Source organism: Cnephaeus nilssonii, assembly GCF_951640355.1.
Source record: "Cnephaeus nilssonii genome assembly, chromosome: 6".
In the NCBI taxonomy this organism is placed as follows: Eukaryota; Metazoa; Chordata; class Mammalia; order Chiroptera; family Vespertilionidae; genus Cnephaeus; species Cnephaeus nilssonii.
In genome coordinates, this window is record NC_137077.1 from 1921176 (window position 1) to 1947920 (window position 26745).

The window sequence follows — 26745 nt, forward strand, 5'->3', positions numbered from 1 at the left end:
ACCGCAGGCTGCATCCAACCCTGCGGGCTGCTGTCTCAGCCTAGGCTGGGCCCCTGAGGCAAAACCGCCAGCTGCCAGAGTTCCCGTGAGGCCGTACCAGGCTGCCACAGCTCTGCCAGTCCCCCCCCCCCCCCGCCGGAATGTGCCCGAAGGGTGTGCCACAGGTTATCTTCAAACTCGTCCCGAGGGAGCGCAGATGTAGCCCAGGGCTCTCAAATCGGAGCCTGTGTCAGAACCACTGGTTAAAACCAGGAAATACTCTGGAGCTGGGAGGTGTGATGGTCGCACAGCTCTGTGAATACACTAACATGGCTGAACTGGACACTGAGAGTGGCCTTTATAGAATGCGAGTTACACTAACATGAAACAAGCTGGCCCCCGGCTCTGACTCGGGGTCTGGGGTGGGACCCCGGGTGTCTGAGGCCTTCGGGGCAGCTGCGCACCCAGGGCCGCACTAGACGGCGGTCCTGCCCAGCCCTCAGCGGAGCCGGCACAGCCCGGGAAGGCTGCCCGCTCGGGGAAGGCACTGGCGGGTGAGTGAGTGTTGAGTGTTTTCTTTCCCGGGCACGTCCCTCACAGACCGGCCGAGTGGCGAACAGCTCGGGGCTGGACAGACGTGAGCCTGCCTCCAAACACTACAACTGTGTCAGGCCTCACCAGTGATTTCCTAAAGCACTGGAGTTTAGTCCCGTGAACTCAAAACATTTTTTCTTGATCATTTTGATCCTTAGTTTTAAAATGTCCTTCAGAGCTCGGATTTTTGACTGAGATGGATCTGAACACAGATCGAAACTCCACTTGCTCATCTGTGAGAAACTGAAGCTGCCTGAACTCGTTTCTTTGGAAAACCCACCCAGGCCCAAGTCCGGGAGGCCCCTGTGAGGACTAGACCAGGTGGCACGGCCCCCAGAGAGCCAGAAAGAGCTGTTCCAGGCCTGTGCGAGTGGCCTGGGGCCTGAGCACTTCCGCCTCCCTCCTCCCTCCAAGCAGGAGGTTCTGGGTGGGGCTCCGCAGGCCCCCAGCTCTGCAGCAGCACCACCACCCCCTCCCGCTCTGCAGACCCCTCTGCTCTCGAGCCCTGGATTAGCGCCAGGTGCATCGCGGAGGAACATGGAATGTCAAACACGGATTTTGTTTCCTCTCCATTTATTCACATTTCCTGGATTGTTACACGTCCTCAATGGGATCATTCAAAAACTAACACAAACTGGGATTACATGGGCTGACAATTCAAGTATTAAAAACGTTTCCTACTTAAAACAGAAAGCAAACATTGTATCCACCTGGTTGCTAGGAAGTCAGCTTTCCTCTCCGTTACCATCTGTCTGCTGGGAGAGCCCTGGGCCCAAGGCCAAGTACTTCCGAGCGGCCTTGTGCCCAGCGTGGGGCTGAGACCCGTTTGCCAAGAGGCTCCCTGTCACTGCGGGCAGCACAGGACAACCCGTTTCTACTTGAAAGCCCCACTTTCAGAATGAGAATGGACACTGGGGGTCTGGGAGGAGCCGCTTGGTGTGCGAAGCCTCGAGTGCACTGCGGACTGTTCCGGAATGTGACTGACAGATGCCCCCACCCCCCACCTTCCTCAGTGAGCACTGGTCTGAACTAAGCAAGATGCGACAGTAGGCAGGTATTTTTGGCATGCAGCATATCAAAAATAGGATTTGGAATTGAAGTTGTAAAAAGGTCATCTTTCAAAGAAAACCAGTTCCTAAACAGTCAGACTTGTTCTTCGTAGGAAACACAACCTGAACTTCTCTACAACCTGGATGCTCCTGGCCGCTGTGGCTCAGTGGCTGAGTTTGGACCCATGAGCCAAGAGATCACAGTTTGATTGCTGGTCAGGGCATGTGCCTGGGTTTGGGGCCTGACACCCAGCAGGGGACGTGCAGGAGGAACCCAACCAATGATTTTCTATTATCACTGATGTTTCTATCTCTCTCTCCCTCTCCCTTCCTCTCTCTGAAATTAAAACAAAAACAAAAAACACCTGGACACACGCCTTCCGTCTGTAAGTCTAACAATGAAGGAGCCCACTGCAGTGTTTCGCCTCCTGGGGATGCTCAAAGGGATGAGGAGGACCCGCCAGTGTGAAACAGGCCGGGATGCTCAGTATTTGTCAAGATGCAACAATACCTGATTCAGAACAGAAGCAGACACACCTCACTTTAGGCCCCATACATAACACACTTTACAGGTCCTTCAACCAAAAATGAACAGTTCAGTCCACATTTAAGCACTTTAAAGACTTATTTCTAACACGTTGTTAAAGACGAGGTGACCGCACGGGGAGGGGTAGCTGTCCCGCAGTGGGAGGAAAGGCCACACGAGGAGCCGGGGTTACAGTGAAATCGCACACTTCCGGGCGCTGGTACACCAGCACCTACTGAAAGTGGAGACCAAGTGCCTAAAGCGTAGGAATTGTAAGAAAACGTCACACTGAGTTATGGGACACACATCACATTTTTCCCTGTAATTTTCACTTGAACAGTGAGTCTTAGCAGCACGAGTTTGCTGGGAATGTTAGGGGTAAGCACACAGCCATCACCAGTCTGAAAGCCGTAAGCTAACGGCCTGCACAGGTGTCCCGCACCTTCTGCTGCGCATCTCGCCCGTCATGCAAACGCTGACAACGATGCCCCGTGACCAGCAGGGTGCCTGCTGAGCTGCGCTGTTCTGGGAGGGCCTCGGAGCACGCGTGGCTAAGGCTGTAACAAATGGAAATGTGCCCCCCGTACTTCCTCACCCTCTGACAGCTGGATTCACAGATAAACCAACGTGCCCAGGGCAGGGGCGGGGCAGGATCCCTGTAACAGCATCAGCCGCTTGTTTATTAGTCATCATCTGTAGCCAGAGCACACGGATAATCTCAATTCTAAGCAGTAAATGCAAAAGCCACTGTGGCTTCTGCCTGGGCCGCAGGAGCGCTGGCCCACATCCCTCACAGCGAGCAGCCGGTCTGCGTGCTCATCCCCACCCTGGCGCCGGCCTGTGCGGGTAACAGACAGAGCAGTGCAGTCACCCGACCTCCAGTACTGAAGTTATTTGATCACGTTTCCCCGCCCCTTTACACCTAAATATTGCAGCTTGTTTTCTTTAAAAAACACTACACGATCTACAATTATTGTGACTCCTCTTTTCTAAGTCAGAAGATGTGCTGAAGGTCAGAACATACCGCGTGAGCCCTCGGGCACCCACCGAGCCTTAAACAAGGTCGCCTGGCGCCGGCGCTAACCGAGTCGGGAACACGGGCATTTCAACCTTCACAGCCGTGTCTCCCACGTGCTGTCCGCAGGGCACGCTGGCGTGAGCTCCCCGACAGCCGCGGGGCAGCAACGCGGCATTCCTGTGCCAACGGCTCTCCCTCCACGTGGGCATCCGGAACCATCTCAGCCTCCAGAGGACTGGGAACTTGATGGCGAATGTGGAATATCCTGGGGTCCAAGCTAAAGGCAACACTTGCACACACGCTTCCCCCTGCATGTCCTGGTGCGTTCCCAAGGCCCTGCCCAACAAAAGCTCCTGTGCCTTAAGCAGCAGGTAGACCCACAGGGCTCGCCTGGCACCAGCACACTCACTTCCTCTGCAGGACGACTTACAAAGTGTAAGCGACCAAATTTGTGCTTTTAAATCTCATCCCTGGCAACCCCCCTTTACCCATTCGTCATGAGGGGGACACAGAGGAACTGACAGCACCTCATGAGTCGAACTCCGAAACCAAAGAACGAGTCCTTGTTTCCCTGCAAAAGGAGAAGCAGTTCCGGGTCCTGCACAGCAGCCCGCAGGGGGCAAGGCCACGTCTGCCGAGCGCCCGCAGAGGGTGACACGTGGGACCCAGCTGCAGCTTTAGAAGAACACTTAGAAGCCAGCACACCCGCCAGCAGGGCAGCGCCTCCCCTGGGAGGGCGGTCCCACAGCCGGCCTCGCCCACGGGCGGACGGGTAAGGCCAGGCTCCTCTGGACACGCACCCCGGGAGCCTCGCCCAAACCCACGGGTGGGAAAAGCTTTGGGAAATCCAATCGATACCCTGATTGCAGTCCATTAAGAAATCACTTGTGGTTAACTTAATAAATGAACATTAAAAATACCAAAATTTCTTTCAAATGCAGTTTGCACGTTAGACCGTTCTTAACACTAAACAGTAAAGGTTTATTGGCCGTATTGATCTTGCTCACAAAGGCTTTAGTTATCTAGACGTCCTCAGAATGTCACCGGAGAAGAGACCTGACTGGGCGGAGGGCGGGCGGCTAGGCGGCGTCCTTCTTCCCCAGGAGGACTCGGTGCAGCTCGTCCGCGTCCTCGCCGGTTTTGACCCGGATCAGCATGGTCACGGGGGCGGCGGCGTTCTTCTCGTCCACCGGGGGGTTGGGCACGCAGACGATCAGCACGTTGTTCTTCCCGGTCCGCGTGCACGGCATGTTGGGCGGGATCAGGACGTTCAGCAGGATGTTGCCTGCATTTAAGGAAACAAAAACGACCCACATCAGACAAACCACAGCTCCACGGACCAGAGCTCCCAGGCGTAACCATTCAACACGGAGCCCTCTGCACTCCACCGATTGTCAACTGGGAGCCACGGGAACGTCACAGAAACGGCCGGTCCTGAGAGGCAGCACTGTGTCCCGAGAGGACCGAGGCCAGCGGCAGGACTGGGCTCTGCCCGACTGCGGAGAAGCCGCCTCTCCCGCCCGCTGTCGCACTGTAGGACGGGCACACGGCCGGCCCCGAGTTCACTACGTCACTGGAACAGAGAGCCGTCAGCAAAGAAACGCGTCATGGCGGGGGCGGGGGGGGGGGGGCAGTACTGCGCGTTACCACCCAGCCAGGCTCACAGGAAGGAAAAGGCTCGCGGAGGCCTCCTTCCGCAACCAGCCTGGCCCGCCACTTCCCCTTAGACTGCGGGTCCCTCCAAAGCCCCTCCATGGGCTGTGTTCAGGGCCCAGCTGGGGTGGGCTGAGGGGAGTGTATTAGTGATGATGTGCTACGTAAAAAGGACTCCTTTAAATGACTACTTCCCCTTGTGTGTTTATTATTAAGCCATCCAATTTCCTCCAGCTTCAGTCACGTCTGACACGCAGGAGCATGAAGACGGTTTTGTTACCTTCTTGCTGTAGCTCTCAGCAGTGCCTGTTCTACACTCTCCCCCGGACTCAAACCAACCGCGAGAGCCGCTAGGTCAGGAAGAACTGGCCTGAACGGTCTCCTCTGTCCCCACCCTCCTCACGTACTTGGAAACCCCACAGACTGAACCGAGCCGGGGAAGGGCTTCCGCGCGGTGCCGCCTGGAAGGAAGGGCACCCACCTAAGTTGGTGTCGGCCCGCACCAACAGCTGCGTCTTCTGACTCGCTGTAGGTTTTAAATGCAGAGTTCCCACACCCTTCTCTTTAAATTCATTGTCTTTCTTGTAAAAAAGCTTACACCTGTGGAGAAAAACAACAGGCCGGTCAGCAGACAAGCACACATCCCGCCTGTCCCTCAGCATCCAGGCTGTGGGGAACCGCTGCTGCAGGAGCAGAGGGCGCTGCGCCGCTGTGACCCGGACCGGGTCGGGGCACGAACCAGAATAGGAACGCCTGCTTAGGTATTCGAGAACCCTTCCCACTGTGTTTTCAAATTGTTACATAACTCTCTGAAACGGCCCTTTCTCAGGACAATCAAAACCACGGCCACCTAGCCCTGACTGGTTTGGCTCAGTGAATAGAGCATCGGCCTGTGGACTGAAAAGTCCCGGGTTCGATTCCAGTCAGGGGCATGTACCTTGGTTGCGGGCACATCCCCAGTAGGGGGTGTGCAGGAGGCAGCTGATCCGTGTTTCTCTCTCATCAATGTTTCTAACTCTCTCTCCCTCTCCCTTCCTCTCTGTAAAAAATCAATAAAAAAAGTTTAAAAAACACACAAATAAACCTATTTTTCTAAACAACAACAACAAAAACACGGCCACCTGGTCTTTCAAGGACAAGAACAAATACAGAAAAGCCCTGGCTGGTTTGGCTCAGTGGATAGAGCCGTGGTCGGCAAACTGCAGCTCACGAGCCACATGCGGCTCTTTGGCCCCTTGAGTGTGGCTCTTCCACAAAATACCACGGCCTGGGCGAGTCTATGTTGAAGAAGTGGCGTTAGAAGAAGTTTAAGTTTAAAAAATTTGGCTCTCCAAAGAAATTTCAATCGTTGTCCTGTTGATACTTGGCTCTGTTGACTAATGAGTTTGCCGACCACTGGGATAGAGCATCAGCCCACGGACTGAAGGGTCCCAGGCTCAATTCTGATCAAGGGCACGTATCTCGGTTGCAGGCTTGATCCCCAGCCCTGGTCAGAGTGAGTGTGGGAGGCAACCAATCAACGTGTCTTTCTCTTTCTCTCTCTCTCATCGATGTTTCTCTCTGTCTCTCCCCCTCCCTTGCACTCTCTCTAAAAATCAGTGGAAAAATATCCTCCAGTGAGGATTAACTAAAAAAAGAAAACAGAAAACAGAACGAACACTGCCCACAGCCCTCCCCTTTTTCCTTTATTTCTGAATTCTTTTCAGGACTCCAACCATTTTTTTATCTCCCTGAGTAATGGCAATGCAGTAAAACGTCTCCTAGAAGTTTGTGTCACACGCTCCTTAGCTTATCACCAAAGAAACCAAAACCACCGCTTCTGATGTGCTCAGATTAGGAAAAAAACATTGCCAGGGACACGCCTTTCTGTCATCTGTGTAAATAAACTTAAAAACAGGCAAAAGGAACTGTTGGCCTCTTTTAAAAGTTCTCAAAAGTAATTAACACTTGGAAATCTCAGAGCACATGGTGATTTTTTGTTATGAAAACTGCTGACTCATTAGGCTGAACTTTTTCTATTAGAAAAATACATCTAGGGAAGCTTCTAAAATGGCAAAAATATTTTTCAGTAAATATCTCTTCAAAGTACTAATTTCATTTCGTTGAGAGAGTAATTCAAAATTCCCCTCTGCCTTCTTCTAAAGCAGGTCCAATACGCCGTGACGGAGGGGTCTGGCTCTGGGTGGGGAACACGGTGCAATTCACTGACGATGTGTGACAGTTTCACTGACTCCTCTCTAATTTTATTAACCAATGTCACCCCAATAACTTTAAAACCAAGCAGCCCCCGACATCAGGGAAGTGTTCACACAGCCTTAATGGGAGGGCTGTGCAGACCTGCGAGAAAATCCATGAAGGCCAGCCAGTCTCCAGGACGGGTCACCGACGCCCCCTGACCAAGAGCAGAAGAAGCACCGAACCCCACGTCAGTGACGGGTGACTTCCTTGTGGGGGGTGCAGGAGGGGAGAGGCAGGGAGGAGAGAAAGGGGAGAGGAAGTAGCCGAGAGGGGCAGACAGGGCAAAGCAAAGGCCCTCTCTACGGCCCTTTAAAGCAGAAGAGCTGGGTGGGCAGGAGAGAAGGCTGTGCCCAGAAGGAAATGTCTAGAACATGTTTGTTTTTAAATAAACGGGCGGAGAATGCTTCCTCGCTCCAGCTCAAGGAGCAGGCACAGCCTCGCAGTCAATTCGGGGCGATGGCGGAGCCTCCGTCCGCGGCTGACAGCATTCACCAAGCGGGCTCCTCGGCTCCGACTCGGACTTACTTTTTGGAGTAAAAAGCATCCTCTTCTTTCACCTCCGTGACCACTACTTTGGGCGGCTCGTCGCTTTCCTCCTCCTCTCCACCTGTCACAGAAACACACGGACTCAGCGAGGCTCAAATCAAGGCTTACACACGTGGTAAGGAAGTTTGTCACCTACCTCCCCCTTTCAACCTACAAATGCCACGTGAGCTGATATCACATTGTCCGTGTGTGTGCACCCACTGGGTTTTTACTATTTTGTGAAAAATGAGAAATTTGTGACATTTTTAATGGGAACATACTTCTGTGTTCTAAAGCAACTATCGATTTATAGAAAGCCCTGGAATGAAAAAATGTCCTTGCTTATGATGCAGCGCATATGCAAACTTTCACAGGAAAAAAAAGAAAAATCAAACATGTGACAGAGTGAAGTGCTGGGCCTCTGGCTCCGCCGGTCCAACCTGCTCTGCTCCCGGAGCCTGCAGGCAATACCTTCTTCCACACAGACAGCTGGGCCTTAGAGGAGTCTGCTTGCCCCGTTTTACAAAAACAGCCCCTACCAGAAAGTCCTCCCAGGAGACGGGAAGTACAGACTGTTACCAAAGATTGGCAGGAGCCTCTTATCAGACTCACATCAACGAGGGCCCACAGAGGGAGCTATCTTCCTCGCACCCCTGCTGGTCTGGGGTCAATCACTCTTGCCCCTCCCACTTCCCCTTCCCTTCACATAAAAAAGCCTGAATTTTGTACTTTCTTAAGATGGATTTGAGAGTGAGTCTCCCACCTTCTCAGTTGACACCTTCCTGATCAATAAAACTTTCCTTCAAATTCTGGTGTTTGCAGCCTTGGGCACACAGACAGGTAACAAACACGTGTGTGTATACTCAGCTCACCGCTGGAAAAGGAAAATCTCAATATGCTTCTAACACTTCCACCCCCATGGTCCTGTGACCACACCTGCATCATGCCGAGGAACAGACACGTCAGTCAGGCGGGAAATAAGCTAAGTTGCCAGAGGAATCATTCCAAAGCCAAGCATCAGTCACCCGAGCTTTGTCTGAACTGCATGCCTCCCATGTTCTGGTACCCCACCCCCACCGCCACCCCCACCCCCACCCCCACCCCACCCTGCACGGAGCCAGAACAGCACTTCCTTTCACTCCAGCCCCAACACGGGAGATCGAAGACATGGCAACAGAGGCAAATGCCCATCCTCTTAGAGAGAAAGGCAGTCCCATAAAACTCCCTAAACTAAAAAGCAACTTAAAAAGCGGCGCTAAGAGAAACAGTCCTGGTGCTCAAACAATTCCCCTGTGGAAAGACCTGGTCAATCTGTCCCCTGACTCATGAAGTCTCCCTTTTACATGTACAGCACTGCTTTGCTATGTGCCTTTATTTATAACCAAATCTCCTACATACAAACAATTCAGTGGATATTCATGATAAACTCTCAATAAAATACAATTTTCAAACATTAATTCACTTAATTCTTTACATACAAGCCATGTATTGGATACTTTTCAAAATCACTGTGCCAGAAAATTTCATCATCTTAATTTTTATATTCTTAGTCCTCACAATAACCCTGCAACACAGGCCTTACCCCCTTCTGCACACAAGGAAGCGGAGACTCAGAGGCCCGCCAGCCAGTCCTGGATCACACGGCTCGGAACTGATGGCGCACGTCTCTGCTTCTTCCACGAAACAAACCTCCACAGACCGAAATGGGACTCGAGGACCCACATCCCACTTACCTTTGCAGCCAGCACTGCCGCCAGCCGCCTGGCTCTCCAATCCCGTCGCGGAGAAGGGCGAAGCAGCTGGCTTACTCTGGGCAATGTCTTTGCCAAATAAACTGGAGTTTCCAGAAGGAAAGGAAAACCCAGCCAGGGGGCCAGAGTTTAAGGAGCCCAACACAGAACCATCAATTTTCTTGCCGAAATTAAACGAGGCACTTGTCGCTCCTAGTGATGGGTCCCCCTTTTTCTCAGGCACAGCCTCTGTCTTCTCAGCGGCACCCTCAGTTTTATCCCCATGAAACAAAAACGTGGACTCTTGCGGGGACTGTGTTGAACCAAATAGGGAGGGAGCCTGTGAGTCGAGGGACATTTTGCTAGATTTCCTTTCGGAGCCGCTGCTCCCACCGTCGCCCAGCTGCTGCTCGATGCCCGCCAAGTAGCTCTCGTAGTCTCTGAAGACCGGCGTCAGGTCGCACAGCGGGTTGGCGTTCACGTGCTTCACGATCCAGTCCCGCACGCAGCAGTTCAAGGCCGCCAGCTGCTTGTGGTAGGCGCTCCCTTGTGGGGTGGTGCTCGAGGCAAGCCCAGAGGCCTGCTGACTGTCACCGTTCCTTTTGGGATTTGAAACCTTACCATCAGCCAAGGAGGCGGGGCCGTTTGCAGCGATAGATCCTAGAGGAAATTCACGTTTTAAGATTTAGTTAGAAGTTGATTTGTGAAGCGCTTGGGTATGTGCCCGCAACCAAGGTACATGCCCTTGACCTGAATCGAACCTGGGACCCTTCAGTCCGCAGGCCGATGCTCTATCCACTGAGCCAAACCGGTTAGGGCTAATCCTGAAATCTTGACTAATTCCCTCAAAACAAGATCAGGCAACCAACACATCCTGGGCAAAATAAATCTAGATGGGAGGACCCCCAAGTTTCTGGAAGGTGTGTGCCATACACAAAGTCCTCGGTACACGTATTAACCTTTTGCACTCGGATGTCAAGTGTGACTCGACACGGTTAGCATTGGTAGCAAAGGGTTAGCGAGTGCAAAGGGTTAAAGAAGGCGGGATGGAAGGCAGGCCTTTACTAAGAGCCTCATCTGCTCCTTTGACCTTGAGGTCAATTCTCATCACTCATTCTCAGGAAAGATCTGGAGGCTTGGCGGTTAAGGAACTTCACCAAGGTCGCAGAGCTGGTAACTGGCAGAGCTGAGAACAGAACCTAGTTCTATTTTGGCTCAAAAGTTCATTCCCTCATTTCTACGTTTCATTGTGACTGTTCTTGCTCATGGTCTCAGGACCCAGGGTAAGCACAAGAAAAGCTTCTCCGCGAAGTCCTTTTCGGGGTTCTCTTCACACAGATGGGGGGGGGGGGCTACTTACCGAAGGCCACCTTGGTCTCGGCCGCAGCTCTCGCACTGGAGAAGGGCGGGGCACCAGTCATGCTGGTCCCATTGGACAGTCCTTCCAGAGGCTTCCCGCCAACACAAGCACCGAATCCAGAAAACCCTCCTCCTCCAGAAGGTGCAACCAGCCCTTTAAAGCCTTTAAAGGCCCCTCCACCATCAGCCTGAAACACAGAGAGAGAGCACAGATCACTCCGATTTATAACGGGCAGGCGAGCGGCAGTGCTGTCCTGGCTAAATCACGTAGCCTCCCCTAAAGGGAAACTGCTGGCCAGGAGCAGAAACAGGAAGGAGCGGTTTTATTCCTGCAAACCGAAGCCCCTTCCTCCTCACGAGCTCTGACCCCCGTGGGTCAGCCTCCGGGACGGCTGATCTCCGGCCTGTACCTCTCGCTCCACTCCTGGTCCGAGCAGCCGCCAGTGTACCTGGTGGTCCTGTGGAGAACTCCACGCCACCCTTACGTACATTTCCAGAACGGACGCCATCCTTTCCTTCCTAGGTAAGTTGGCCCTTTCCCATCAAACATCACCTGACTTATCACCTACAGCCAACTACACCCCCGTCTAAAGAACGAGCTGAAACGAGGAAAGAACGTGGAAGGGACAGGGCCCCGCAGAGGCGCAGCTGTGCAGGCTTCTCCCGAAGCTGCCACCGGCGTGGTCACACCCTCTCCGCCTGAGCGGAGGTCCAGGCCCGCAGCCCAGCACCCAGCCTGGAATGCACGGAGGGCTGAGGACCGCCCTGGGGAAAGTTGTTGATGTGGTGACTGCTGAACCCTGACCACGTGATTTCCATTTCTGAGCTATATGAACTCATCCTTGATCTTCTGAGCACAGAAGGAAGCATTTTAATGCACGACACGGTGGGCACGGGAAAGGCTCTGTCATGGTTAAAGGACTTCTCCAACCCACACCTCGACCCAGGCAGCAGAGGAGACTGAGAATCCCTTCCTTTCCTCTCACTGCCACTGCCATGCACTTCTCGGGTCTCCGTGTTGCTGTCAGCATTTCCTCCTTCACACGGGCACTCTACCTAATCTGTCTGCATCTGTACCATTTCTGCAGCTGTGAGCTCCATGTAGGGCACACACCCCTGTGGTCATTGTTCTGTATGTTCTACACCAGCAGTCGCCAACCGGTGGTCCACGGACCATGGTGGTCTGAGGGCCGAAAGGCTGGTGACTGCTGTTCTACACCAAGCGCTTCACAAGCGGAGAAAGCACTTTAACGAGCGCTTACTGATCCGACTGCCGCTCCCCCCCACTCCCGCCCCCCCCCCCCCCCCCGGGAGAAAGCTGTAGAAACACTCACTTCACATCCGACATTCCTACGCTTTGCTTTCTTTATGGCTCTATTCTTCAAGACTTCCTCACTGGCCACTGAGAACGTCCCCACCTGCAGGAGCACACAATAGACAGCAGTGAGAAAGGCCAAAGTGGAGATACAATGCTGAGTGAAAAAGCTAGACCAGCCAAACCCCTCTGTTATCTGAGAGTTTCAAAGTACTGTTTATCCTCGTAATACAAATTATGGAGAGGGCACATTAAAATTCACATCCATGCTCTATCTGGGTGAATTCCAGGGTTAGTCAGGTGAATCACCAGTCTTCTGGAACCTACAAATCCAAGATCTGAATCAGAGAGAGGCGTGCGTGCACGAAAGTCTGACAAGGCTCAGCCCACCTAAACTTCGGTGCCAAACTACTTAGCACAGCTTTCCAATATTTCAGATACATCCAAAGGCATTAACAACACTTCAGCTGGAAGGCACCTTAACGATCATGAACCGCTGGGAGTGGCACCAGTTCTGAAACCCAGGTGCCCAAATCTGGTATTTCACTACTACCGTTTTCAAAAGTAAAACTGTATGTATGAAACACATAGTTATTATTTTTACAAAGAGCTCTGCCCATTTGCCCTTCATCCAAGAGACCCGGAGGCACTGGGACTCTGGGTGACTACTAAGCCCCCAGAGCGTGCCCAGGGCCTCTGGCTCAGCCATGCCTGCCGTTCCCGCCCGGCTGGCGTAAGCACTCCCTGTAACCCTTCCAGCCACAGCGATTTCAGGAAGTGCCAGAGCTCCACAGCCACAGAGGGATCATTTCACTGCATTTGCCCAAATGTAACTGTCTTTCCACATCCATTCATTAGCAACTCTCCAAACGGGAGTTCTTTCATTCCTGAAACACTTTAATGTCAAAGCAATCTTTATATGGTAGTCTAAATCTTACTGGGCTCAGAATGGAGCTGTACGTAAGACTTGGGGGAGAATGCAGTTACCCAAGTCTTGGCGAAAAAGCATGACGGCAGCTAGAAATGTTAAAAGCCCTGTTACAATGTTAACGTGTTTGTGATTTTGACTTCCCTAACCATATTGGTGCAAACATTTGTAAAGAAAAATTACTAGTACCAGGAAATAGACTCAGAAAGAAGATAGCCATCTATAATAACATATAATAACAAAAGGGTAATATGCTAACTAGACCAGACGTCCTTCCTGACGAAGCCGGGGCCAAGGGAAGCCAGCCCGGGTCCCGGGTGCCGAAGGGAAGCCGGTGCCGGCAGCTGGGGGAAGGAAGGCCTGCTCTTGCACAGATTTTCGTGCATCGGGCCTCTGGTCTAAGAATAAGCTTGAAGATACTTGCACATTCTTCAATTTTTTTTTTTTTTTTTTTACTTGACACTATCCTCTTAGCTTGGGTGCAGACTTCCTCGGTGGACCAGCCTGGGGATCCCACACTGCTGATGAAGCACCCGAAACACGAAAGATTTCCTCAGGGAAGGCCATTCTGATTTTGTCAGGAAAGAAACGAGGCCAATCTAAACTCTATTCCCATTAATGCCATGTTTGGGGTGGGGGGTGCATCTCAGATCTGTAAGAATAAGAAATGAAGCTGGGCTTTGAGAAGATTGGAGTGAGGGAGGCGAACTCAGCCATCTGAATCTAAATGACAGGGATGGCCGACCAAGGCGGTGGTGGTGGGCACTTGTCAAGTCTGAGGGGCACTGCGCTAAGTTCCTGACTCGATCATTTACGCGTCCTTCAGCCTTGATTAAAAGCACGGGTTCAGAATGCTGCGAGAATGTGGAATTCAGGAGGAAGGTGCTGGTGGACAGGCACACCCAGGTGGAATTCATAAATGTCTCTATTCAGTACAGGTCACGAGAAACCACACTTCTTCCCGTGCAGGATGGTCTTAAAAAGGCCTTCTCGCCGAAACCGGTTTGGCTCAGTGGATAGAGCATCGGCCTGCGGACTCAAGGGTCCCAGGTTCGATTCCGGTCAAGGGCATGTACCAAGGTTGCGGGCACATCCCCAGTAGGGGGTGTGCAAGAGGCAGCTGATCGATGTTTCTTTCTCATCAATGTTTCTAACTCTCTATCCCTCTCTCTTCCTCTCTGTAAAAAAATCAATATATTTTTTTTTTAAAAAAAGGCCTTTTCGTTTTGTCGTCTTCAGGAGGAACCCGTTTACATTAGAAGCAGTACGAAATCACTTAGGAAAACTCCTTTTTACCTCTTCGGCTTCGTCTTCTTGATCCCAATTCCTATCGGTCAATTCCTTCTCAGCGATTCTTTTGGCCATCTTTCCGAAGCTAAAAGTAAAAAGAGGACAAGATTTGCTTTTCTAGACCAAGAGGTCACTCTTACAAAGAATTTTCAAAATTCACTCTAGCATGAAATGAGAGAAAACATTGCACTGGGAAGCGCTTTAACGGAACTTTACAAAGGTGTTCTTAGTTCCCACGGTTTCAATCCAATACAGGGTTACTTGGGGAAGCCGGGTAGGTCTTCTGAACACTGAACCAACTCTATTTGAAAGAGAGTTATATGCGGGGCGGGGCTGGGGGTGGAGGGGAGGGGAGAGCATGGGGGGGGGCAAGGGAAGGTCAATGGGGGAAAAAAAGGAGACATGTACTTCTATTTGTAATACTTTAAACAATAAAATAAAAATTTTAAAAAGTTATATGCAACCTCAATTGATTTTTTAAAACTGAAATTTTAAGCACTATACACAATCAAGAAGTGCCTAACTTATTCTATGCAAATTATAGCCTTGCTACAGACAAAACATTTTAAATATTTAAAATTCTCTTCAAGATGAGCCAGTGAAGTTCATGCTTAAGTAGGAATTTTAATAAGACGTTGGTCATAAGTTCATAGCATAAGTCCTCTTGTTTAGGCTACAGACGACGTTGGTATAAATACATTTCCCAAGACTGAACATTTAATTACCCCAAATTGCATATTGCTAAAATAGGACATCATTTAAAAGTTCAAACTGTAATTAATATGGACGTGTTAACATTCTGAGAATTTATAACCCTTTCAAAAGTAAGCCATGCCGAAACCGGTTTGGCTCAGTGGATAGAGCGTCGGCCTGCGGACTGAAGGGTCCTGGGTTCGATTCCGGTCAAGGGCATGTGCCTTGGTTGCGGGCACATCCCCAGTGGGGGATGTGCGGGAGGCGGCTGATTGATGTTTCTCTCTCATCAATGTTTCTAGCTCTCTATCCCTCTCCCTTCCTCTCTGTAAAAAATCAATAAAATATATTTAAAAAAAAAAAAAAAGTAAGCCATGAGCTCAGTTCCTGTGACACCATGGCGGGGTGGGGCAGGGCAGGGTGCGAGGCGGGGATGACAGTGTTATCTGGAAGGAGGGTGCTGGCACCTGCCCCTTTGTAACTGGCTTTTTGATCCCACAGCATGTCCTCTGTATCAGAAACAAAAGCCCTCAATGGAGAGCTCCGCTGAGAGCGGCATAACTCACCAGCCCGATGGACCAAGAAACCCTGCTTCCCTGCCCCTCACCGGGCCCAGGGGCTGACCCGTTAGCTCAGGGCTCCGGAACCTGCCCACCCCCTTTCTGGTTTGCCCTCAACACCACCCCCCCAGTAAGTTCCTAGAAGTTCATGTTCACTAGGATACAAACTTACACATCACCTGCTGCTCTTTAACGCCTATAAAATAAACATCACGTGCTGACACCCCCAAGTCCTCCAAAATCCACCCTGTATTTACATAGGGGCTTCAGCTTCGAATAACATCCTAATACTCTGAGTCCCTTTTTAATGTCTCCCACAAACACTTGGTCAAGTTTGGCTACTAATCCAAACAAAAACAATGTAGTTTTATACAGAATTCCTCACTGAACTTGACTGTCCAGAGGCCACGTCTGCCTGCATTCTTTTGGCCATTTCGCTGCTCAGTAACTAACGCTCCCACCAGAGGGCAGGAGAGGTGAGTGAGAAGTTGAAATGGCCATTGTTGCTATTAAGATGAAATATTAACAGTTAATAAGTTATTAAAAGGAAAAGGAGGTGAAGCTGAAAGTACAAAAACTGTGATAAAGTAAGAATTTAACCTCTAACTCATACCCACAGTGGATAATCATAATGGGCACAGCAAAACAACCTAAATGTAGCTGCTCTCATTCGACCGCTGTCATCAAATCAGGACCTAACCAGCGGGCAGGGGTCTCTGTTCTGTGTGCTGGTTGTACTCCAAACACCCCAAGCCTGCCCATCTCATGACGGGTGTGCTCGCTGTTGAGTCAGATGTGGGACACTACGTATTTGGAAAATACTACAGGAAGATGCTGGAAACCCAGTGTTCCCATTTTGGGGGCAAGCTGTTTCATTTTTGTGCCTCAGTTATTTCATATGTAGAACAGGGAGGTATGAAAACTAAGTGAGATAAACAAAAAACTTAGTTAAGCATAATGCCTGGAACAGAGGAAGGGCTTAATAAATATTATTAAAGAAATAAGTTTTGTTAGAAGCAAAGGCTATAAAATACTATTCTTCCTCCGAAACTTGAAAGTTCCTTGGAAAAAAAGAGTATTTACTTGAATTATGAGCCAAGCTTTAAAATATATTTTAACCAACCCATATTTTGTCTCAAAGCATGACACTTCAGACAATCGTTTTTCTTTTGATGCAAGATGAGGAGTAAAGCATCCCTGCCAAGTACTGAGAGCGAGGCCTGCGCCTAGAGCCTCATGTGCCGGCTGTGAGGTCAAGGAACTCCCAAAGCTCCGGGCGGGTGGTGAAAAGGCCCCGAGTGATGAAATGATTCCTAGGAAGCACTGTGATGGGAAACTGAAACGTCACGGTCATTGCAGGACATGTGGCCTCCGCCATCTGCTGCTGCCCAGCCCCAGGGTGAACTCTAGTCCACACCAGCTCACCCTAGGAGGAAAACAGATCTGACCGCACTTGAAAGTGTAGTGTCCCGCGGAAAAGGAGAACTAGGGTCAGACTCGGGGACTGAACCGCCAGCGGAAAAGGAAACTGCTTCCTTCTAGCCCTGGGGGCAGCTCCGATGGGTGCGGCTGTCCCCAGGACACCAGGCTGCCGCTTCCCACCGGGTCAGGGCACATACCAGAAGCCACAGTGGAATGCATAAAATGCACAAATAAGGGGGGGAAGGGAGACATATGTAATACTTTCAATACTAAAGATTTATTTCTTAAAAAAGGAGACAGGTTGGCAAAAAAATAAAGTGGATGTCATTCTCTTTCTTTCTCCCTCCTTCCCTCCCTCCCTCTCTCTCTAAAAATCAATTTTAACAAATTAACTGCTTCTTTAAAAAAGGAACAGAGTAACGGGGTGATCAATGCTCCGGCATCGCAGTGAGAAGAGAAGCCAATGCTCAGCCCAAGTAGCTCAGTGGCTGGGCCTCGACCCAGGAACCTGGAGGTCACGGTTCCATTTCCGGTCGGGGCCCAGGCCTGGGGTGCGGGCTCCATGCCCCGTGCGGGGCGTGCAGGAGGCAGCCGATGGATATATATTTTTTCTCACCATTTATGTTTCTAGCTCTCTCCCTCCCTCTCTGAAATCATTAAAAACATTTTTTAAAAAGGGAAGCTAGGCCAAAGAGATAGCGGAGGGGATGAGAAGAGACAGGTGAGGTGACCGAGGGGACAGAAGTACCGAGAGGAGCCGCTAGGAAGAAGCCAGAGGCCACGCCGGGACAGCCCCTGCCCTCCGGCCGCCGGCCTCCGCCGGGGCCCAGCCCCCGGGCGAGCCCTCCCTAAGTCGGCCCCGAGCGCCGCTTCACAAACAGCCGCGATGGCGTGGCCGCTGTCACCCCGCCCCGCCCCGCGCCCCTCCCCGGGCCTGGGGCTTCACTCCAGCGCCTCCCGCCCAGGACCCCCTCCAGGCCGGGGCTGCGCACCTCGGCTCCTCCCTCACTGGGTCCCCTTCCAGGCCCGAACCCCGAACCCCGATCCAGCGGCTCCCCAGGCCTGGGCTCCGCACCCCGGCGGCTCCTCCCGGGGTCCCACAGGCCGGTGCGGATCCCCGGCCCCAGGCCCCTCCGCCTCCCCCGCTGCCCAGCCTCTCACCTCCGGGGCGGCTGCCGCGGAACTCGCTGGGCGGCGGGCACGGCGGCGAGCAGGTCCGAGGTCGCGGCGGCCGGTCGCCGGGTGAGCGCACCTGGCCGCTTCCGGGGCGCAGAGGTTCTGGAAGGACTCGGAGATCAGCAAGCCCGGAGTCTCCCACACCATGTCCCCCAGGGGCTCGTCTGTCTGCGCTCGGCAGCGAGCGGAGCCGTCCCCTCAGCCGGAGACCGCTGGGGGAACCGCGCCGAGCACGCTCCAGGCCGCCATTTTGTAACTCCGATCCGCCTCTCAATACCAATTCGAAAAGGGAGGAAAGAAACGCCCGCGTCCAGCTATTGCGCAAGCGCGCTGCAGCCCTGCTCAGCGGCCCCTCGCTCGGCGGGCAGCCGGGGCGTCGCGCGGCGCATGCGCCCCGATGCTTGGAAACCGTCGCCGGGAGGAGCGTCCAAGTCTCACGCATGCGCGCGCCGGCCTCAGCCGGGGAGCCGGCGCCCGCGGCCGGAGTGGACGCACGTTGGTCACGTGGCGGCCGCGGCGCGCGTTGGAGGCGTTCGCGCGCGGCCTCTGCTGCTGGGCCGTCGCGGGTGGGACTTGCGAGGCGCTCGGGAGAGCACGGTCAGGCCGTGAGCGTGGCCGAGCCTCGCGGTGTCCCGGGCCGGGGGCTGCAGGGCCGAGAGGGACCGGCCGCGGCCCGGGAAACGTGAGTGGAGTTGGGATGGCGTCTGGTCGGAGCTCAGCGCCGCCCCCGCGCCCCCAGGAGCTGCGGCGCGGACCCTGCGCTGGGGTCGGGGGCCCCGCCCTGCGGCCCCCGCGACGGGCCTGGCTGCGGCGTCCTCGGAGGCCTGGCCGCCGAGCCAGGACGGACGGCCTCGGTGGTGCCGAGAGAAGCGGGCCCACTCGCCGCACGGCTTGTGTGTGTTTTCCGTGGCGGGGGCCCCGCCGGCGGTGACACTGGCCCCGACTGCGCTGCGGGAGGAAGTGAGTCTGCAGGCGTCACTCGGAGCCGTGGGACGGATGCTCGGGGGCCGCGATCTTGGGTTTCTCTCTTACTCTGCAGCGCAGCACGTCAGGCCGCGCGTCATGCTGCAAAGTGCAAATCAGTTTTCCCAACTCTTCTTGTTGCCGCACAGTGAACAACCCTTTTGGGGTTTTGTTGTTGATCCTCACCCCGGGGATGTTTTTCCATTGATTTTTAGGGGAGCGTGGAAGGGAAAGACACATCATTGGTTGCTTCCTGCACGGGGCCCTGGCTGGGCAGGGGAAGAGCCTGCAGCCAAGCTAGTGCCCTTGACCGGGCCGGAACCGGACCCCCTGGTCCACAGGCCGACGCTCTGTCCACTGAGCCGAACCAGCTAGGGCATCAGTGAAAGAATCTTAACCATAAGACACGAGGGGCGTTAGACCCGTTATTCACCGGTTAGAAAACAAGTTAGTGCATATGTGCATGTAGAAAACCAGTTTGCCTATGGTTTCAGGGTGTTTCTGAACTCTCCCTAAAAACCTATCCACGGACCCCCTGTGTGAGGGACTCCTTATCTAGACACTGGGTTGAACAAATGTGTAAAGGTTTTAAAAAAAAAAAATAAAAGGTGGCCCCACTCTGGGTGTAGGAGAAAAAGTCACATTTATTCCCTGCCGTTATGTTTACTTCCCCTAGGACCAGGAATCCAAATCAGATGTTGCCGGGTGTTTGTTCTTTTTCTGCGATAGGCGTGAAAAGCAAGCCCCAGCCCGGGCACTGTACTCGGTGTTAGAATAATATGAACTGTGTGTCTAGTCAGAGAATGTTGACTAACGGTGTATTGCAGAAAGAGAGGTCTTTGTTTTTTTTGTTTGTTTGTTTTGGGGTTTTTTGTTGTTGTTGGTAATCCTCACCTGAGGATATTTTTCTATTAATTTTTAGAAAGAGGGAGAGACAGAGAGAAACATCAATGTGAGAGAAACACATCGATTGGTTGCCTCCTGCACGAGCCCTGACCAGGGCCCGGGCCAGGGAGCCCTTGACTGAAATCGAACCTTGGACCCCTTGGTCCACAGGCTGATGCTCCATCCACTGAGCCAAGTGTCTTTGTTTTTATCAACCAAAGGAGGCCGTGGATGGAGTGGCTCAGCTGGTTGGACATCATCCCATGCACTGAAAGGTCACCCATTCCATTCCTGGTCAGGGCACACGCCTGGGTTTCCGGCTCGATCCCCAGTAAGGGGCATGCAGGAGGCAGCCAGTGGATGTTTCTCATCTCCCCCTCTCTTCCTCTCTATCTTAAAAAAATCAACAAAAACATGAAAAAATAACAAAAACTGAAGAGAGCACCTATAATACCCTTCAGGATGATGTATAGCTGGCCAAAGCCATCTGATTGGCTAGTGGCCGAGCTGGAGCCAGAGCCCAGGGCTCACTCCCACCCCGTTCCACATGCCCTTTCAACATCGGATGCCTGCTCTTGGGGACTCCGCAGATTTTTGGTGGCGAGCTACAGGTGGCCCTTGGTCCCCTCTCCCTGCCCCGTCAGCTTTTCCATGTGCCACAGTGACTAAATCCTTACCTCTTAAACCTTCCTAGCCACGGTTCTCTCAGCCCCCAGCCGCACCTCTTGCTTCCCCATCCTTACTACATAATAGGCACTCAACTGATTACCAAACAAACAGATCCTTTTTCTTCATCGATAGAAACATTATCCCAGATAGTTCCCTCTGACTAACAGCTTGTGGATCTTTATATTTAGTTCTGTCTGTGTGAAGCTCCTTCCTCCCAGATTGTTTTCTAGTGCCTTATAAATGGCTAATTTTTGCTTTGAACATCAAAGTGTAATTATTAGTCCCCTTGCTGTTAATATTGTGGATGAAAAGGGGCCACGTGCTAAACCTGACAAGCTTGGGGAGGTCTGCAAGGCGGGCCCTACAAACTCAGAGACAGAAAGTAAATAAGTGACCTTATTTATTGCCTTTGTGCATCTCAGATGACACATCCCTGGAATGTCAGAGTAATCCCCTTCTCCAGACCCCTTGGTGGTACAACCTCCCACCAGGGCATGAGACCACAGAACCCCTCATTGTTGCCCACATACCATCTCTGTGCTGTAATGTATTAACTAGCCTGTACTTACCCATGTAAAAGAAGTGTCTCTTCATTTGACTTTTTAAAAAATATATATGTTTTTATTGATCTTAGAGCGGGTAAGAGAGAAACATTGATGAGAGAGATATCAGTCTGCTGCCTCCTGTACTCCCCCTAGTGGGGATCTAGCCTGCAACTGAGCATGTACCCCGACCAGAATTGAACCCATCTCTTGGTGCATGGGATGACACTCAGCCAACTGGGCCACACCAGTGGGGCTCTGCATTTGACTTTTTATTCAGTCTCAGAGATTTCCCCACTTTACTTTCTCCTGCCTCCTAATCTATCATCAGTGGATTTCACGTAACCCCCTTATGTCTCCTGTGATTCTAATGTATAAAATAATTCCTAACTAAAAGTGAGTCGCAGCAGGTAGTCACGGCCTAAGCCTGTAAAGCTGCCATTCTCTGGGGCATTTTCTCAATCCATTGAGATACTGCTTCCTGGCAATTGTAATCAGTTTTGCTCAAATAAACACAAAAATTCTCTACAGGTTTGGATGTTTCTTGGAGGTCAACTGATAGGTCCTCCCTTCCCCCAACTGGTGGGCGGAGTCTGACGTAACCTGCACCTGCGGCCTGGACATTCCTGAGCACCTAACCCAGCACCGCATATGGACTGTACATGGAACCGCCAATCAGCACCTGCCAAATACCCTAAGCCCTCGATTCCTAAGTACCTAAGTGCCTAATCATGTGCCTTATATGAAACCACCAGTCAGCGAGTGCCGAGTCCCCTAAGCCCCGTCCCTTCCCTTTCCTCCCCTCAAAAGGCGTGTTCCCTCTGCACGTGTTGCTGTTCTCCCCTTTGAGACAGCCCGGCAGGTCCTTCTCCAAATAAAGCCCGTGGTTTTTCGGCCTCTCTCATTCTTTCATCAACTATATCTAGAATGTACCATATAGGGACATGGCTTAGGTAGTGAAAGACTTTCTTATATTCACAGTTCTTCTGTTGAAATGTGGCCTTGTTAAAATCACAACTTCTATTCTTACAGTAATACAATATCCTGTAAGGCTAAGCAAAATAGCACATTTACTTAATTACCTATTCTAAGGTGAGGTAATTGATGCCTTTCTGATAGAAATAAAAAAGGATTTATGCATACAATAGCACTTAGCTGACATGCACGTTGCATGGTGGGCCTCAGTGCTGACTAAAATGACAGCTTTAAACTACCTGTAACTCGGGAGAACGGAGGCCGTTTGCGGACTCCTGCTGGCATTGAATTTGGCTACTTCTGTTCAGTGAGAGTCTTTGTCCCTCGTTTTGTGAAATAGTCCTCCAAAGGGGTTAGCCAGTCTTTTCTGAACTCTACCTCCAAAATCCCTTTCAGTTTGCTCAGCCCCTGCGGGTGTTATGGTTGCCCGGCTGGTCATTTTCATGTTGCTGTTCAGTAAGTTAGCGGCTAGACGTGTTGGTTACTGCCTTACCTAATTCAGAACGCGTCCCTGGCTATGGCAGTGTGATCTTGCATTTCCTTCTGTTGCTGGAGTGTCATGACACTGTCAGCTTTGCCACTGTGACCAAGTCACACGTGTCTCAGGTAACTCGTGCCCAGTGTACCCTGGTGAAGGGAGTTGCAGAATGACATTGCTGACTCCCAGCTGCGCTCCGGCCTGTGCTTTAGGTAGGCTTCAGTCTTCAGATGGGAATCATTCTCGGGCTTACCAGAAAACGCCCAACAGCAGGAGCTACAGGACCACACCGCTCCTAGTTTAAGGAATTAAAACAGGACGTGTTCCGTCAGCCCAGCAGGGGGCGGCAGGCTGGGGAGGTGGGTGGGTGGGAGGTCATCAACCAAAGACCTTATATGCATAACCCATGGCCACAGACAATAGGATGCGGGGTGGGGGGGGGGGGGTGGAGGGGGTCAATGGGGGATAAAAGGGGACATGTAATACTTTCAACAATAAAGAATTATTTTTAAATTTTTTAAATTAATTAAGCAATTCATTAACAAAGAAGACTTTAGCCCCACCAGCATGGCTCAGTGGTTGAACGTCAACCTATGAACCAGGAGGTCACGGTTGATTCCTCGTCAGGGAACATGTCTGGGTTTTGGACTTAACCCCCCCCCCCCAGTCGGGGGCCTGCAGGAGGCAAATGATCGATGATTTTTCTCTTTATCATTAATGTTTCCCTCTCCCTTGCTCTCTGAAATCAATAAAAATATATTTTTTAAAAAAAGAAAGAAAAGAACGTGAGCGTTGGAGTGGATTGCATGGAGTTTGACTCTTGACCGTGCTGCTTACTAGGTGGGGCCTTGGACAGCTGTTGAACTTTGAGTCCGTTTCTTCACTGAACTGTGACCTCTTCATGGGGTTGCGAGGATTACAGAGAACATCGGTGTAGAGCACACAGCCAGGGCTCAGTAAATGGACCATTATCATGAGGCCAAGTTGGGGGAGCTCCATCCCCACCCCTGAAAGGCTTTTAGTTATTTTTCTAGTGGGATTCTTGTTGTAAAAGCTTTGTTTGTGAAGCAGACTTCAGCCCTACAAGGGACAGTGGCGGGCTGCAGAAGGAGAAGGTATGAACAGTCAAGGCCGAGATGGGGTGGGGGGTGCGACCTCGGCAGGAAACACCACTTCATTGCCTTTGCCAGTACCGAGGACTCGAGGGAAGGGTACCAGTTGTCAAATGCGCTGAGATTTAGTTATTTTGGTTAATCCTCACCGAGGATATTTTTCCCATGGCTTTTTCAGAGAAAGTGGAGAGGAGGGAGGGAGGAGAAGAGAGAAAAACATTGATGTTGCCTCAAGCAGACACCTCAACCAGGGCTTTGACCTGCTTCTGGGAACAGCTGAGCCCTGTGCTCTGGCAGGGGAGACCCCCTAGACCTGTGGTGGGCAAACTGCGGCTCGCGAGCCACATGCGGCTCTTTGGCCCCTTGAGTGTGGCTCTTCCACAAAATACCACGGCCTGGGCGAGTCTATTTTGAAGAAGTGGCGTTAGAAGAAGTTTAAGTTTAAAAAATTTGGCTCTCAAAAGAAATTTCAGTCGTTGTACTGTTGCTATTTGGCTCTGTTGACTAATGAGTTTGCCGACCACTGGGCTAGACCCTCTCCCTGCCGGCTCCCAGGGAGCTCCATCCCTGTGTCTGTGCCGCGGCCCTGCCTCCCGCTCCCCCGGGCTCCTCGGCAGGGACAGTGCAGTGGGCGCACCAGGCGGGCTGCTTGGTGAGAAGCGCAGGCGACAATGTGACACGGGGACTCCTCGCCGCCTGGCTGAGCCCCAGCTGCGGGATGGTGCAGGCGCCCCCCCAGCCCCGCCCTTCCCTCCCAGCCTTGCCCCCCTGAGTCCAGCCTGGGCCTCCGCTTCGGGAGCACCTGGGTTGACAGGAACCGACAACTGATGGTGGTGCCCATATTCTAGACGCCAAAACTGAGGCTCAGGAGAGCAGCGGTTCCTACCCCTGCCCACCTCCCCCTCCACTCAGCCCAGCTCACAGCGGCTCTCCCACCTGCTGCCTGGTTGCTATGGTGTTGGAGGAGGAGGTTGTCTGAACATTTGAAAGAAAACACTTAATTCAAACAAGGAGCATCTAGCTCCTGTTCCCATCACCAGGGCCCCTCGTTGCATCACTGCAGGATTCCAGAGGCTCAGTGACCCGAACTTGTATCGGGGTCCTGCCTCCCCCTCCATCGCTGCTGTGGGCAGGTTGCTGTCCCACAGCCTCAGCTCTGAAGGACCGGAAGCTCGTGATGCCCAAGTTTGCACTCAGTGAGCTGTGTTTTGTTGCGTTCCTGTTTTTGCAGGGAGATAACACACCTCTCAGTTAAAGCATGACAGTTTCCTAAGTAACTTCACTGAAATCAGGGCTGGATTCTGGACACGTGGGCATGGTGTGGTCTCTCCCTCACGTCTTTATTCTCAGTGGCAGCATTTTTAAATGACAGTGGAAGTTAAACAGCAGGAGAGGTTAATGATGACAGAAAGACACCCCATAAGCCACGTCCAGGACAGGACATAGTGAACTTAAAAATGACAGGCTTCAGAGAACAGGGAGGTGACACGGGGCTGAGCTGGGTGGGAGGGCTGGCCCCGTCACCAGTGGCCAGGCTCTCAGGGCCGCGACCAGGCCGTCGGTCAGAGAAGACAGCCGCTGACCCGCTAAGTGAAGCCCAGCAGGCCGACTGGTGCGATCGTGGTGAGAATCGACGTGTGGAATGATTTATACTTCCATTCCCCCAACCAGTTCCTCTCTATTTCATCACCTGATGAATCTGTGTACTAATTAATAGCTGCTACTTCATACTCAGCAGCTTCAGCTGCAGCTGGAAATTACAAGAGCGCCGAGAATGAGTGATGGCCCAGATACACTAATTACGCCTCAAGGGAAGTGCCCAAGATCTGTAGACTGTTTTCTCTCCTCCGTCGCCTTCCCCTGGTGACTGCGTTTGCTCTAATCACTTTTGAAGAAAGCAGGTTCCGTAGTAATTCGAGCATCTTGGGGTTTGTGAGCGGAGAGCCAGGGTAGGGTTGGGTGCGGTCTCTGTACCCGGATCCTGTATGGTGGTCGCGCCAGGAGTCTTTCCATTGTAATGGGGTACACATTCCACCCAAACCCGCTCCGGAAAGCTCCAGAAGGAAAGTGATTGCATCAGCAAGAAGAACTTGCAGGGGGCTGGGGCGGGCCCTGGGCACGCTGATCAGCTCAAGCGATGTCCCCAGGACTCCGTCTCCCCACGTCTGAGCGCGGTTCTCTCATTCCTCTGCTTCATTCAGAAGCAACCTTTCTCTGAGCTGCAGAATCAGCAGCTCTGGGCTCGCAGGGTCCTCAGCACTGAGGCCCCGAAGGAGAGACAGTATCTTTCTCCGAGGGCCCAGCTCTGCCCGGCTGCCGTGCCCTCCCCCGCCCCATCAGGCACCACGTCTGTGCTCTGCCCGGCTGCCTCCAGAGCCCACCCGGCTGGGAGGAGCCAGACGGCCACGCAGGACTGCACAGCGTGGATGAGGGGGAACCTGCAGGGGAAGCAAGGCCAGGTGTACATGCCGGAGGCCAGCTCCGGCCTCGGGTGAACACGCCTTAGCTCCCGCCGGAGGACGAGGACTGGAAGTCCCCGGCCCTGGTCCGGGCTCCTCCCTCTGCGCTCACGGCAGCTGTCGGTGCTGTGTCTCCCCGTCAGGTGTGAGGTGGGCACTGCTCCCTGTGCGTGGGCTTTGTTACCAGAACTTGGACAGAAGATCAGAGCGGGACCTTGAGATTTTTAAAGTCTCGTTTTATTTTTCTTACTAGAGGCCTGGTGCATGAATTTGGGCACCAGTGGGGTCCCTCAATCTGGCCTGCGGGATTGGGCTGAAACCGGCTCTCCAACCAACCCCGAGGGGTCCTGGATTGCGAGAGGGCACAGGCCAGGCCTAGGGACCCCACGGTGCACGATCAGGGCCGGGGAGGGACTGCAGGAGGGCTCCAGGGCATGTCTGGCCCATCTCGCTCAGTCCTGATCAGCCAGACCCCAGCAGCAAGCTAACCTACCAGTTGGAGCATCTGCCCCCTGGTGGTCAGTGCACATCAGCAAGTGGTTGAGTGGCCTTAGCATATCATTAGCATATTACGTTTTGATTGGTTGAATGGACAACCGGATGACCA

General features: G+C 52.4%; 1 protein-coding gene across 2 annotated transcripts; it reads right to left on the reverse strand.

The window, feature by feature from the left end:
• Positions 1–4123: 4123 nt before the first annotated feature.
• Positions 4124–18368, reverse strand: NUP50 (nucleoporin 50). 2 transcript variants are annotated; one of them, XM_079773848.1, is made up of 8 exons: positions 18041–18368; positions 14211–14289; positions 12006–12089; positions 10673–10859; positions 9316–9972; positions 7583–7664; positions 5301–5419; positions 4124–4451 (listed from the first exon to the last, which is right to left on the reverse strand). In XM_079773848.1, exons 2-8 carry the CDS (start codon positions 14277–14279, stop codon positions 4246–4248), a joined length of 1404 nt encoding a protein of 467 aa, XP_079629974.1. In that variant the 5' UTR covers positions 14280–14289; positions 18041–18368; the 3' UTR covers positions 4124–4245. The 2 variants fall into 2 exon arrangements, with proteins under 2 accessions (XP_079629974.1, XP_079629975.1); XM_079773849.1 differs by lacking the exon at positions 12006–12089 and having other exon boundaries at positions 18041–18367.
• Between the last annotated feature and the right edge of the window lie 8377 nt (positions 18369–26745).

What these genes read in the sequence shown, in the direction of transcription:
- NUP50 (XM_079773848.1), bottom strand. Translation starts at nt 14,279, where the DNA reads ATGGCCAAAAGAATCGCTGAGAAGGAATTGACCGATAGGAATTGGGAT. An exon ending in CGGCAGTGCTGGCTGCAAAG is followed by an intron (nt 7,665 to 9,315) that starts GTAAGTGGGATG and finishes TTTCTGTGACAG; the next exon opens with GTGGAGAGGAGGAGGAAAGC. An exon ending in GCGGGCCGACACCAACTTAG is followed by an intron (nt 4,452 to 5,300) that starts GTGGGTGCCCTT and finishes CCTTAAATGCAG; the next exon opens with GCAACATCCTGCTGAACGTC.